General features: G+C 36.3%; 1 protein-coding gene across 3 annotated transcripts in view; it reads right to left on the minus strand.

The window, feature by feature from the left end:
- LOC121387729 (mutS protein homolog 4-like) overlaps positions 1–16,006 on the minus strand; it is a 53,792-nt gene extending 37,786 nt beyond the window's left edge. For 2 of the 3 annotated variants that reach the window (XM_041518926.1, XM_041518925.1), the window contains exons 1-7: positions 15,939–16,006; positions 13,664–13,740; positions 12,240–12,384; positions 10,210–10,352; positions 7,144–7,292; positions 5,532–5,655; positions 3,330–3,396 (exon numbers count right to left, since the gene is read on the minus strand). In XM_041518926.1, coding sequence (XP_041374860.1) covers positions 3,330–3,396; positions 5,532–5,655; positions 7,144–7,292; positions 10,210–10,352; positions 12,240–12,384; positions 13,664–13,697 — 662 coding nt within the window. In that variant the 5' untranslated portion in view covers positions 13,698–13,740; positions 15,939–16,006. The remainder of the gene's footprint in view (positions 1–3,329; positions 3,397–5,531; positions 5,656–7,143; positions 7,293–10,209; positions 10,353–12,239; positions 12,385–13,663; positions 13,741–15,938) is intronic. The other variant, XM_041518924.1, reaches the window with a different exon arrangement.
- Between the last annotated feature and the right edge of the window lie 405 nt (positions 16,007–16,411).

Raw genomic sequence — 16,411 nt, forward strand, 5'->3', positions numbered from 1 at the left:
ACGTCCCGGGGGATGGTGGCCCACTCGGCCTGCAAGGCTGCTGCCAGCTCGGGCAGGGTCTGGGGCTGTGGTTGTCGCTGTCGGAGGCGTCGGTCCAACTCGTCCCATAGATTCTCAATTGGGTTCAAATCCGGTGATATCGATGGCCAAGGAAGGACATTAATGTTGTTGTTCTGTAGGAAAGCCGTTGTGAGACGTGCTGTGTGAGGCCTGGCGTTGTCATGTTGGAACACTGCGTTGGCGTTGGCCATAACTGGAACGATGTGTGGCCGGAGGATCTGGTCAATGTAGCCCTGTGCATTCAGGTTGCCCTGCACGTGGACCAGGTCAGTTCTGCCAGTGTGTGAGATGGCTGCCCACACCATGACACTACCCCCGCCGAATCTGTCCACTTCCTGCACGCAGTTTGCCGCATAACGTTCACCACGACGCCTATACACGCGACATCTTCCATCATGACGTCGGAGCAGAAATCGGGACTCGTCACTGAACCACACCTGTCTCCATCGCAGTTGAGGCCATTGTCGATGAATCTGGCACCAATGCAGTCGGAGTCGACGGTGTTGTGGTGTTAAGATGACACCTCGAACTGGACGTCTGGCACGAATTCCTACCTCACGTAGGCGGTTCCGTACGGTCTGGTCGGATATCCTGCGCAAACCTGGTATTGCTGCGGCTGTGGAGGTGGCAGTAGTCAATCGTTCCCGAAGGTGGCGTACCCGGATGTAGCGGTCCTGCCCGGGGGTAGTGACCCGTGGTCGACCGGATCTAGGGAGGTCACGTGTTGATCCATGTTGCTGGTAACGGTCCCACAGTCTGGAGATGGTGCTTGGGGACACATGGAATGCCCTGGCAACGGCTGTTCTGGATTCGCCTGCATCTAGTCGGCCGATGGCATTGTTTCTCTGCGGTTCACTGAGACGTGGCATGTCCTGGATTGTCAACTGTCGGCCAGATACAGAGGCCAGGCAAGCGAACACCCTGCACTTTTATACTGTCGGTGTTCATGTTGCACGTGCAGACAACGCACGTGCAGTGGTGACATGGTTTGCACGTGGCTGCGTTTTTGCGAATATTCACATTTTGGAACTTTATTGTACAGTAGCTGCGTTTTATCGAATGTAACCGTGGGAATGTGTTTGGGACATGCAATGACCTTATATTCACAAAGCATGAACCGGTAGGAAACATAAAATCGGAGTTATAACCCATTTGTACCCTTTTGCGTTTCTTTTTTTGAAGAGTATATATATATATATATATATATATATATATATATATATATATATATATATATATATATATATATATATATATATATATACACACACACACACACATACATACATATACATATATATATATGTATATGTATATATATATATACATATACATATACACAAGATGCATTTTGTTTAATGCATTTTATGACCTTTGATACACTAGCTGTGGAGCATTGGCTGGGGAAAATATTCCAATGAAAATGATAAATTATATCTACATATTATGATGTGCACACCATAGCACCTCAATGTGTGATGAGTGTCATACAAAATGTGCTTTTATTTACTATATCCATTTCATGCTGGAATTAACCTCTATAAGGTTGTTACTAGGGTTCCCAAGCTATATCTTTAACCCTATATTGAGAGAGCTATCAGTATCAAATAAAACTAATTACTTTAATTAAAATTAACATCTAAAAAGTAGTCACGTCCCTGCATCTCTTAATTTGTACCCACTAACTTGAAATATTTTTATTCTGACTGCTAATAATGACAACAGTTGAGGGTGCCGATATAATCTTGATCCCACGATATAACAAGCATTCTGAGAGTACTGCTAAAGCAATACATGTCCCCTATACTGAACCCAACAATTTTTTGTATCTCCTAAATTCAAGGGACATACATCAGACATGATTGTGCACCCTACAAAAAACTCAACTGATTTAGTTTACAAAATTGGGCAAAAAGGTTCAAAATTGTCTTTCTAACACAGTTTGTCAGTTGTTAGCCAACTGTTATTGTTTTCACAGCACTGTTTATATGTTCAGGCTCTCTAGGCTTAATATCATTATATGTATAATAAATCAGATTCCATATTGTATCATGTTTATGTACCAAGTGAAATGATTTTCATCTGTCACAAGCTTTACCGAGTGACAATGAAAATTATTTAACAATGGACATAAACATGATATGAAATGGTAGCGAGTTTAATATCCTATTTATTACCCATAATCAATCTTTATTTATATGACTTAACTCGTTTGGTTGATGTTCCTGTAAGGTTATAGTGGGCCAATCGATGACATCGAAGTGTTACGTCCCACTTGGCACATCACTTTTATTTCTACCAGGAAATCTTTAACAATATGGGTATTAATAATGTTTAAATTACTCTGCATTGTCATTAAAGTTACTTGATACCCAATAAACACTGTATTTTTATTCTGGGGTGTCGTTCATTCATTAAAGATGTATTTTAATGTGTAAACTGGCCTCGGTGGTGTCATGGTTAAGCCAACTGACATAAGGCTGGTAGGTACAGGGTTCGCAGCTCAATACCAGCTCTCACCCAGAGCAACTTTTAACGACTCAGTGGGTAGGTGCAAGGCCACTATACACCCTTTTCTCTTTCACTAACCACTAACGAACTAACAACCAACCCACTGTCCTGGACAGACAGCCCAGATAGCTGAGGTGTGTGTGCCCAGGACAGCATACTTGAACCGTAATTAGATATATAAGCACAAAAATAAAATGAAAATAATGTGTAATGAGAAATAAATCAGTGATAGCAGGATTCATGTCAAGACTATAGTGACATATACATGTATCAAGCTGGACAGATGTACATGTATGTAGACATGCATTCAGTGGATATAGGGAAAGGAAATGTTTTATTTAACGACTCACTCAACACATTTTATTTAGGTTTATATGGCATCGGACATATGGTTAAGGACCACACAGATATTGAGAGAGGAAACCCACTGTCGCCACTGCATGGGCTACTCTTTTCAATTAGCAGCAAGGGATCTTTTATATGCACCATCCCACAGACAGGATAACACATACCATAGCCTTTGATATACCAGTTGTGGTGCACTGGCTGGAGTGAGAAATAGCCCAATGGGCCCACCAACGGGGATCGATCCCAGACCGACCGCGCATCAAGCAAACGCTTTACCACTGGGTTATGTCCCGCCCCTCAGTGCATAGGGATACTTCAAAACAGTACCTCATTTGACATTGTCACATGACTGTCCCTGAGCCAAAGCATAAAAAGAGTTACGGTTTAGAAAATTTAAAAAAAAACCTTACTTGGCTGAAACTTCCATCTCAATGGCCTGACATTCAGAAAGACACAACTGTCGAATGTACTGCAGCCCTAAACAAACAAACAAACAAACAAACAGTGATGTGTATAATAATTACCAGTATATACAGTGATGATGAAATTCCAACCAATTCCCAACACTATGCAGTGTATTCGAAACTGGGTCCGTGAACAGATGGGAAAGCGAGAATGCGTTCTGTAGTACGTTGTAAATACACGGAAAGAGTTTCCAATATGGCGGTCAATAAACTGAGTAATAACAATTCTAGTTCAACTCTGCATTACTATTTTTTGTTTGATGAGGAGGAGGATCTTGGGAATAATGATAGGATGGAAAATATATTTTTTAACTGTTTGAGCATTTTGTTAAAGAAATAAAATTTAGAGCAACCAGGTTTTCTGAGAACAGTAGAAACCATGCTACCCTACATTTCTAGAATATGATAATGATGGTATTTCATGCTTTTCTTAAGTATTTTGATGCCTATGCATAAAATTTACGGAGCAAAACTATATCAAATTACATGTACTTTGAATGTTTAAATTGATTTTAACTTGTCAACTTATAAACATAAACCCTTACGCAATCAAATTCTTCTCATTTGCTGCCATGTTGTTTCGTATTTTTTACTTGTCACACCACCAGGTGAGGTAGTAGAGCTGGGCAGTATTGAAATTTGAGGTTCGGTATCGATATATAGGTATTTTTTGGATAATTTACCTTGATATCCGTATGGTATTTGGTATTGACACAATACCAATACCAATATCGAGCAGTATTTTCGAGATAATCAGCTATAAAGTCATGCCCGAATTACAGGCTCGATCACTTGCTAATTTCGTCTAAATAACATTAAATTCCATACACAAATCTCTCGTCTGATTTATTCCCAAACCACTTTGCATTCGTCAGATATATTGTTAGTCCTTTACTAAATGGCAGGAAACATTTTTCAATACCAAAATTTCTGTATGATATCGATACCGAATGGTGTATATGGTATACCGCCCAGCTCTAAGAGGTAGTGTGGGATTTCAGAATTGGAACAGGTATATTCACCTCTTTGAAACATTTAGGAAAACATTCAACAGTTTTGATTACATGCTTAATGTACCAATAGTGCAAGTGTACGTAATACACAAAACAGTAACCAGTCTTTTAACGTTGCATGTCACCATTTATTTTTGTGAAACATTTTATTCTGTATTTATTTCTATTTTTGTCAATGAGTCAGACAAGTGCCAATATCAATGTGTTTTCTTTCGTGCCAGGGAGAGCGAAACGAGAGAAAGGAAATTAAATACAGTAATGAATTATTTGCTTGCATTCCTTACTTATACTTATACCATAATTTTTATTTTTTTATTATCACAATAAATTTTTGTCAAAGTTTTTTCTCCTTTTTGGTTCATACATGTATGTCAAGGTTCCCATACACATTTTCAGCACCTGACCAATCGCAGCGCAGCTAGGGGTTCCCCCAACCAATCAGATTGAGGTTAGGTTTGAAATAGCAGGAAGGCGATCATAGTGGCAGAGAGAAGCCATAACCATTAATGAGAAGGAAGTTCTTGCTGCGGTTATTGCGGCTCATCAATGGGGGCACCCCTGGAATAATCACAGAATATATATATTTTTTCAGACAACATGGTTAATAAATGTACCTCCAAAAATAAGGTTATCATGCAGTATTTGCACTATTTATTTTGGCTGTCTGCCAAATTCAATTTTCACCTTATTACACAGTATATTCAGGGAAAAAAACAATCATAGAGCCGACATTATATCTAAACTTCATGAACCCAATTCCTTTGCAGCTCACTTCCGTTCTTTGCCCTGTTGATCCTGGTCATCAGTCTTATATTGCGGTACACTGTCTACAGGTAAGTAAGCGAACAGCCATTAATTAAGAAAATGCATGGTTTAGTGGAAGTATAACAATAAAAAAAACCCCTGAAAATAAAGAGAAATTGGATTTTTTTTTATGAAAACATTTTCACGGATTTATTTTTTAAAGCGGAATTCCACTAAAATGCGGAAGAATCACATGCCTGCATTACCCACAAATTTTATTAGATTTTAAGTGCACAAAATTTAAAATCCACTGGCCCCTATAGCTGGCAAGTATATATTTTAAATTCTAGAATCCCTGCATATCTCTAATACAGATGACCTTTGGGCCTACCTTTAGTTTCATTGAAGTATTTTCTCTGCACCGTGGAGACGCTGGTATACTGGAAGTGATCGGTGATCAATTTGAAAAGTTTCGACATGTTCCCACTTTCACATGCAGTATTTGGCATAATAATCTGCAAGCAACAGTGTGTATAATTTTAAAAGAGACCGATGGACCTCAATGGTAACTTGAGTAAACTGTTGACCTCCTCATCTACTAGATTCAAGGAATTCATGCACAAAACTCATTTTACAGGGATGGGGTGAGTGGGTGTCAGATCCACCAAATTCATGACTTTGTTTCTCCATGCATGCATGGGTCAAGGACGTTTCCCACCAAATTAATCTGGAAATTAAATTGTCTAGTACATGTAGTTGTGAAGAAATTAGAGTTTAAATGCATTTCTCTAGATACAACTCTAGTAGAGCCAATAAAAAATATAGACCCTCTGGTCAGAGCAAATTAAGTTGAAACATTTATGGTTTTTTATTTTTCTGTGAGAAATAATTGGGAATTTTTTGTTGAAAAGATGGTTTTTGACCAGTACTTCTGCTTGACACCAGTGGTGGAATAACAGTTATTTTGAGGAATTGATAGCTTATTGAGACAGTAAATTTGGTAATAAATTCGACAGTATACCAAGAAATGAAAATATAAAATATTGGGATATATGAATGAAGTTCACTTCCCAAATAATATTGAGAACAATAAAACACATTTATTGGGAATAATGGACGTAAATACTGGCCATGCATATATCTGGTCACAAATGCACGTAAGTAAATTTATACAACTTTAATGATTTTTAGCATAATTTTAAACAAAACTAACTGCTCTAAAAATTACAAAAATGAGAAAAGCCCACAAAAATAATACATAATATATGAACGTTATTTTCTGTATTTAAATTCTACCAAATTTAACTGAAAATATGTCGATAAAACTTAATAAACTTGTCCCCACTCAATGTGATTTCTGTAATAATTAATCAAATAGACATAAGGTTAACAAACATTCAAATTCTATATTCTTGCCCACTGGATAGGGTTATATCCAGCTTTTGCACGGTGCTAGATAAATCTGTCCGACCCAAGGGCTACATGATTTCTACATACATGTATGCATGACATCATAACTCATGCATTACAACGATTGATGTCATAACTCATGGTTTTCAGAATTCTGTTTGCCATTTCACGTTGTATCATTGTTTTAAAAATATTTAAACAAGTTAATATTTTCAACTCTATATTTATTGGTAAATTGTTGCATTTTTATGTTGTTGCATCATGAGGTAGACTATTTTCCCTGTTTATGATTAAATGAGTTTGTAGGTAAAGTGTTTACGAATCGTTCTACAATAAACAAACCGTCGCTTACAAAATTAATGTTTTGTTACTGAAATTAAATGGGCAAGAAAAAGAATCAATCACCATTATTAGGTATAGATAAGGCAATCCCAACCCTTGGGACAAAATGTTTTTGTAAGCTAGGCCCTCGGTAAACCTCAGCCCTGACAAAAAACATTTTGTCCCTCGGATTGGAATTGCCTTACCTATACCTCACAATGGGAATACATTCTATTATTAAAGTTAACTAAGTTAGTCTGACTGAAACTCACTTCAAGAGGTTGTAGAATCTGTAGTTTGGTGACGGTCTTCACGTATGTCTGGCTGTCTGAAAACTGTGATAAAACTAGCACTGGAGACTTAAGGTTCAGACTAGCCATCCCAATCTCCCCTCGTGCTAATCCTCGACCTTCAACCAGAGCTGTAAGAAACGTTAATTTACTAAATACTTAAAGGGACATATACCCTAGTTTTTTAAACACTAACGCATTTTCTTTTTACCATTATAACCGTTTTTGATAACTTAAATTATATTTTACTTAAGATTTTATTGTTTAGATTATCAATTACCGTACATTCGAAGTGTTTTTGGTCCTCCTGATGTTTTTAATATCACAAATTACATTTCTCATATTTTTAAAAACACGTGCGTCCGAGAAGTAACAGTTATGGAGTCGAGTTTTAGTCTATTTTTAGAGGGTATTTCACCATTTCAAAGTCACATTTCACTCAATTGTCACTTTATCCAAATGTGTTACAGGTTTGTAGATTAACTAAACTTAGTGTTAATTTTCATGGGTTGAAACTAGGTTATGTCCCTTTAATTGTTTAACTATTGCAGGGTTATATATACCACATTACATATGACCATGTATGCTTATCCTCGAGTCTTGACCTTCAACCAGAGCTACGTAAGAGATGCAGTAACAGAAAGAAGCAGAATTTTTTACTAGTCCACCAGACAAATACATCTAGAAATTTACGTGTCTGCCAATATTTTCACTTGTCCAAATAAATGGTTTGTTTTATTCAAGTACCAGGATGATGTTTGTGATTGCTCAAAATAAAATTGCACTGAAATTTTTTACTTGTCCACTGGACTACCACTGAGGCACATTTTGCTTGTCCGAATAGATTTTCACTTGTCGGGACAAACGGACAAGTGTTTATTTTGAACACTGAGATGTTAATTAATTTACTAAATACTTAAACAATCACTACAGGGTGCTTTCCACACAAAAAAATCACATTACATCTCAAATAGTTTTATTTATAGTTATTTATTTGGGGGGAATGCATCACAGACTACCTTTTCTAAGTTTCACAAACAAATTATGTTAAAAAATTTATTCTATGGTACTCAGTCTGCACATTTTAAACACAATATTGAACTTTAACCTCCAGACTACAGGATTAATTTTTGACAAAACCACAAGTTTATAATTTTCACTCACATAAATTCACTTAAACGTTTTATAAATACATAAAATAAAGTTCATATTTGAATCGGTAAGTATTATTTTCGTGGATTTTTCAAATTTTTATGATCAGTTAATGTTGATTAAAATTAAGCAAAACATAGAAAAAGTTGCATTTACTTACAGGCATTTGTGGCCAGCTGTCCACTATTTATGTCCATTATTCTTTTTATAAAAATGAACTACGATTCATATCCCAATATTTGGTGATTTTCGTTGTCGGTAAAACAATCAAATTTAATTATCATCAAATTAGCTGACAGTACAATCAGCTATCGATCCCTGAAAATGACCGCGATGTGCCGTCATTGTTGTCAAGTGAAAATACTTGCTGAAAACACCTTTTTCAACTCAAAATTCCATGGTATTTTCCATTGAAAAAACTAAATTTAAAGATACAGGAAACAGAGTTGTCTTCCGTTTCATGTTAATAAATTGTTTTTGGCGAGTGTTGTGTGCAAAACGGCAGTAAATATGAATTGGGGAATGCACTGTATACAGTGTACAGTATGTTGACTGGCATGATGTCGGACGAGATATATCACCTGCACTAGTCAAAAGGTTAACCCTACAAGATTCTATTTGGTATACATATAGGCTACATAGAGCTAAGAATTGTGAAATAAATTAACAGTAGCCAATATTGAAAGTTTTTATTTCAGAAATTTAATTCAATTGACACTCATAACAAAGACGAATACTTAGAAGGAAAGGAAGGAAATGTTTTATTTAACAACGCACTCAACACATTTTATTTACGGTTATATGGCGTCAGACATGGTTAAGGACAACACAGATATTGAGAGAGGAAACCCGCTGTCGCCACTTCATGGGCTACTCTTTTCGATTAGCAGCAATGGATCTTTTATATGCACCATCCCACAGACAGGGTAGTACATTCCACAGCCTTTGATATACAAGTTGTGGTGCATTGGTTGGAACGAGAAATAGCTCAATTGGCCCACCAACGGGGATCGATCCCAGACAGACAGCGCATTGAGCGGGCGTTTTACTACTGGGCTACGTCCTGCCCCACGAAGACTTAGAATGTGTAAACTGTAGTAGAGTATAGCAGGTGGTAAAAGGTGCTTCCCAACAGTGCCAGAAGTAACCACTGAATACTCTCTGATGCATTTTTTAATAAAAAGTTTGACATGCTACAGTTATGATCTGTTAAAAATTGAGTATCAACTACTATCTAATATTTTAGCATTGTGTAGCGAATTTTGTGATGCAATACTGAACAAAATGTTGCCTGTGATGACATAGACTAAACTCATAACACATGTGCCACCAGAGACAAGCAGCTCTCAAGTACGAGAGAAAAACAAATAGTGACAGAAGTTGATATATATAGTTTTATAGAAGTAGAAACTGTCGGGTTGGGATGGTGCATATAAAAGATCCCTTGCTGCTAATCGAAAAGAGTAGCCCATGAAGTGGCGACAGCAGGTTTCCTCTCTCAATATATGTGTGGTCCGTAACCATATGTCTGACGCCATATAACCGTAAATAAAATGTGTTGAGTGTGTCGTTAAATAAAACATTTCCTTATATAACAAACTTTATTAATCATAATAAAAATTCATGACAGCATCATTTATCTTCATAATTGTTAAAATTATGCCAAAACTATAAATGTTAGCATCTGACAATACAAGTGTGCAGGCCCGTATGAACAACACCTAGAGGGGGATGGGGGAGGGGCTAGAGGGGTGGGTGGGGCACACAAGACACATTTTTATATTTTATTTTTTATAGAGTAGGATAAAAAACGTACACCCTGGTGTAGCCTTTAATACTTATGTGGAAGTAGAGAATAATGGAGTATCAGAGTTTTGAGACAGTACGTTGACTAACCCACAACGATGGTATAGGTTGGGTCTGCTGATGGTGTAGTCGATGTACCACCGTGCGGAGTGCAATGAGAGCCTGGAGTTTTTGACCGTGACACCGAGTCACGTGCTGGTGTTCGGAACCGGGTCGTGCCATGCCTGGCTGAACTAAGACAAGAAAAGAATAACGGTTTAATGACATCTCAGTACATCGTTTAAACAGTGACATATACTAGCTAGATAGAAAAGGAACAGAATATGTGTTACAAATATGAACATAATTACGCAAGTGAAGTGTTACAAATATGAACATAATTACCCTAATGATGTTACAAATATGAATAATGATGTTACAAATATGAACATAATTACCCTAGTATGTGATATGTTACAAACATGAACATAATTACCCTGGTATGTGATATGTTACAAACATGAACATAATTACCCTAGTATGTGATATGTTACAAACATGAACATAATTACCCTAGTATGTGATATGTTACAAACATGAACATAATTACCATAGTATGTGATATGTTACAAACATGAACATAATTACCCTAGTATGTGATATGTTACAAACATGAACATAATTACCCTAGTGATGTGTTACAAATATGAACATAATTACCATAATGATGTGTTACAAACATGAACATAATTACCCTAGTGGTGTGTTACAAATATGAACATAATTATTACAGTGATGTGTTACAAATATGAACATTATTACCCTAGAGATGTGTTACAAATATGAACATAATTACCCTAGTGATGTGTTACAAATATGAACATAATTACCCTGTGATTAGTTACAAATATGAACATAATTACCCTAATGATGTGTTACAAATATGAACATAATTACCCTGTGATTAGTTACAAATATGAACATAATTACCCTGTGATTAGTTACAAATATGAACATAATTACCCTGTGATTAGTTAAAATATGAACATAATTACGCTAGTGATTAGTTACAAATATGAACATAATTACGATAGTGCTGTGTTACAAACATGAACATAATTTCCGATTAACAGCAAGGGATCTTTTATATGCACCATCCCACAGACAGGATAGCACATACCACGGCCTTTGATATACCAGTCGTGGTGCACTGACTGTGATGAGAAATAGCCCAATGGGCCCACAGACAGGGATCAATCCCAGACCGACCGTGCATCGAGCGAGTACTGTACCACTGAGCTACGTCCCTCCCCTTACCCTAGTGATGTGTTACAAATGAACATAATTACCCTAATGATGTCAGGGTTTCCTCCCAAAAAAAAAAGATGGGCGGGATCGGACCAGCGGAGGGGGCGAAGCCCTGACCACACACTGTAGGCGCGTCGCGAGTGGGGGGGTCTCGGGGCAAAACAAGCAAAACAGCTAGATAATTAACATTAGCTAATTAACATATTCTCTCTACCTAGCATTTTCGTAGAAAATGTTATGCTAAGAGCTAAAAATTACCGTAAAAAGACCCACTGCTCTGCAGATTGATGGGTAGGATATCCCCCCCATGTCAAAATCATGAGGGGGATAAATCCACACCCCCCACCCCACCCCGTATGAAACCCTGGATGTGTTACAAATATGAACATAATTACCCTAGTGATGTGTTACAAATATGAACATAATTACCATAATGATGTGTTTCAAATATGAACATAATTACCCTAGTGATGTGTTACAAATGAGCATAATTACCCTAGTGATGTGTTACAAATCTGAACATAATTACGCTAGTGATGTGTTACAAATCTGAACATAGTTACCCTGTGATTAGTTACAAATATGAACATAATTACACTAGTGATTAGTTACAAATATAAACATAATTACGCTAGTGATTAGTTACAAATATAAACAAAATTACGCTAGTGATTAGTTACAAATATGAACATAATTACACTAGTGATTAGTTACAAATATGAACATAATTACCCTAGTGATGTGTTACAAATATGAACATAATTACGCTAGTGATGTGTTACAAATATGAACATAATTACCCTGTGATAAGTTACAAATATGAACATAATTACCCTAGTGATGTAGTGCTCGACGGGTATGCTGATGCAGTAGTTGTCGAGTCTGGGTGGTCATGATAAACGTCCCTGCATGCTGCTACCAGGTGGGTGCTGATTGATGACAAGTCTGAAGTACTTGGAGTCTCCAACAAACCAAATTCTGATCAGAGGTACATGTAATGACAAACAGAAAAGGAAAGGAACATTTCTTTACCACTATATCTCAGCACTTTGGCTATTTGGGTCCGATTTCAACAACCATGTCCAAGTTAAACATAGGTCTTAATCAGGGCTAGCTGTGAGTGAGCAAAACATTTCGCCAAATTGTCTATTAAACTTCAAAAATTGCAGAAATCAACAGATATTTTCTTTAAAATGTCAATTATTACATGAAATTATTTCGCCAAATTAAAATAAAATTCGCCAACTGCTTTCAAAATTCGCTATTGGCGAATTTGGTGAGTGCCTGAGCTAGCCCTGCTTAATCCTTCAACTATGTCTTCTTAAACAAAATTTGACCACATATAATTTAAAAAAAAGGTTTTTAGGGAGACCAGTGTAATACCAGCTAGTCACGCATTGCATGTGTGCTACTGCAAGCAAACAACAGAATTCCTGGGGCTATATGTTCCTGAAGCCATTTGACAAAATTTCCATCTTCTCAAAAATGTCTTGATGAATGTTGTTAGCCTACAATATCACTATATTAACAAAGAGGTCCAACCCAACCCCTGCAATTGCCCGCGGCAATCAGCAATGTCGTGGAGATTGCCACATCAAGTTTTTCATTCTCCACCGCATCTTTTTTTGCCATGGACTGTATTGTATTTTTCGTTCAAGATTTTTTTTTATCTTTATCGTTAAAAATAAAATTAATATACTTTGTGGACTGAAAACAGATTGCAGGGACCACTGCACATATTTCAACATGTCCAGTAACATGTACATGTATGTACATGCCCAATATATGTCCAAAGGAAAGAAAGAAAGAAAGAAATGTTTTATTTAAGGACGCACTCAACACATTTTATTTACAGTTATATGGCATCAGACATATGGTTAAGGACCACACAGATTTTGAGAGGAAACCCACTGTCGTCACTACATGGGCTACTCTTTCCGATTAGCAGCAAGGGATCTTTTATTTGCGCTTCCCACAGGCAGGATAGCACAAACCATGGCCTTTGTTGAACCAGTTATGGATCACTGGTCGGTGCAAGTGGTTTACACCTACCCATTGAGCCTTGCGGAGCACTCACTCAGGGTTTGGAGTCGATATCTGGATTAAAAATCCCATGCCTCGACTGGGATCCGAACCCAGTATCTACTAGCCTGTAGACCGATGGCCTAACCACGATGCCACTGAGGCCGGTATGTCCAAAGGAGTCCAAGAATATGTGTGCGAGACAATAAATATCTTTTTTTTAAAGTTCACTTACTGTACTTTGGCTGCCTCTTCTGATCTGATGCCATGATCGAGTTAGTATTTAAAGAAGTATTTCTGACTAAATTCTACCTGCAAAATAAGAACAACCACAAATCACATTTTACATGCTTGTTTTGGTTTCATACACAATAAATAAAACATGTTTTGCCTTAAAGGTCCTATATGTCAAAGTTGCAATAATTTAAAAGCAGTTCATGCCAAAACTACTTATCGGTTTTTTTCTTTGATTGAAACAAAGTTTATACATTCAGCTATGCATGTATACTAAATATTACAAACAAATTACTCCATTTACTACAAACAAACAAAAAAAAAGGAAAAAACTTTTCTCAACTGTCCTCAAAACAAATGCATATTCCCCTAAGGATAATAGTCCGGTTCAAACATCCCAACAGCCAATGGCAGGGGTCGATTTTTGGGAGACACAGCAATTAACTTTGGGCACCAAGACAGGTTGAAAGAGCATGATGGCAAACTTTTCCTTCAAAAGACGACCACAAAGGCAGCTTACTTTCTATCAAGTTCCTGGGACAAACATTATTTCACCTTATGGTTTATTTTTGATACAGATATATGCCATAATAATGTATTTTACAAGCTTAAATAACATGTAGCATATAATATGCTATATATTCCTAAAATGTCCAAATATATACAAATTTATGAAAATTCAAAAATCAACATGGCAGTGTTCAATGTACACTAACACCTGTAAGTTGATTGAATTTGTGATGATTTTTGGTATTTATTTTGGGCAATAGAGGGTTAAAATAAATGAATGCATCAAATATGCGGACACGGCACAAGACTACTTCATCTTCCTGCACCACCTGTAGGATGACTGCCACTCTCTCAGGACTGGCTTGACAGAATGAAGCTTGTTTGTGACCACAATATCCCAATCATCTTGCCATGTCAAAAAGATATATTGGTTAATATGATATTTAAAATCACTAATCTGCAAGTCACAAAGAATATGGGCATTTTCATCACATTTTGTTTTACATCCTGGTATAACTGACCTGTCAGTTAGTGTGTCAACAAGCAGCCCGACTTTGATAGATGTGATTTTTTCATGTTAGATTTTGTCATTTATAAATAATAAGACAGTGGGGAACAAAACATAGAATGATGGATATACCACATATTTATTGAAATTAAAACATTTAGTGAGAACAGATGAATTTCATGAAAAGCATCAGTGGATTCCAAATTGATTCAACTGCACAATTAATAAAATCTGTGAAATACATGTGTGACACAAATGAATCAAATTACATAGTTACATACCAGGTAATGGGTTTTTTTCTGACAAATGGTCAGGAAGTGGTTGAAGAAGGAACAATCATGATGATGTATACATATTTGATAGGTCTAACACCCCCAGGGATTAACCAAGTTGTTTGTCTTGTGGTCAATATCTGACTGAAGTAATTTTAACTCTGCCTTTTTTTCATCAGCAGAAATAATATAAACATGCAATACATTGATGTAGACTACATACCTTTATTATGTTTCTGGCCTTTCACCTAAAGTTACAATAAATAAATACGGTACACTTTTATTTGTTAGGCCTATACAGTTGTTATGCAGTATATACCAGAGGTTGAAACTAATGCTGGGTTCCCCCCAAAATGGAATTGCAATTTTCAGCAAAAATTATGGATGTTAATAAAAACATTAATTAAATCTCTTATATGGTATGTGACCCCCCCCCCCCCCCCCCCCCCAAGTTTCTTGGGGTAGATACGATGTGAAGTGCCACACCTTTTATTGCTGTACTTCCTGGGTGTGTTAATACACTGCTTTAGTGCTTATATCAGTTTTATTAGTAAACGTTAACATTATCGTCAATAGGGTCTATTAGAACCTATTAGATAGGGCGCCAAAATACATACCGCGTCATAATACATACCGAGACGATGTTAAAAAAAGTGTCTTACGGAAAATAGTACTTTTAGTTACATGGTATTTTACATTGTTTATACTTATCGCAAACTGTAAACATTGCTTCGTTCTTATCAAAAACAAAAATACTTCGGTCAACAAAAACTTCTGCCTTTGACGTCATAGCTTTTCGTTGATGACGCACAAGAAAGATAGCACGCCATAATACAATACATACATGATACAGGGACGACACTTGTAAATTATTACTTACACGTAACACCGCAATTTTAAACGATTTAAGTATTTATGTAATTCATAGAATTATTGAGTAATTTTAATTTGTATTCATGTGCGTCATAATAATCGTGTGTTATTACCCTTGACAGACGATGACAATCTTGCCGTCTGCTACTTCCTACATCTTTCTTCGAAATGGTAGAATATGATCACGTGGTACCTATAGTCCGTCCCACAGAAAACGCCTTTTTCATGCTATATTTACTACAAATTATTTATTTCTGAGCTGATTGATTTGTAAGTTTCACATAAAAATAGTATTATTTTTTATGATTTCCAAAACGTCTTTACTTGTCTTCATACGTCAAACTAAACAAATAATGTACCAAAAAAGGAGAAAGTTTTATAGAATCATGGGACAAACTATAGGCCCTAAATGTGCACTTTTAAATCAAATCATATCAGTTTATTAATAAATCAGGGTTTACCCTGTCCGTTGTCAAATTAGCCAATTGCAATTCATATATATATATATATATATATATATATATATATATATATATATATATATATATATATATATATATATATATATATATATATATATATATAT

The sequence above is a fragment of the Gigantopelta aegis genome, chromosome 13 (assembly GCF_016097555.1).
Source record: "Gigantopelta aegis isolate Gae_Host chromosome 13, Gae_host_genome, whole genome shotgun sequence".
Classification (NCBI taxonomy): domain Eukaryota; kingdom Metazoa; phylum Mollusca; class Gastropoda; order Neomphalida; family Peltospiridae; genus Gigantopelta; species Gigantopelta aegis.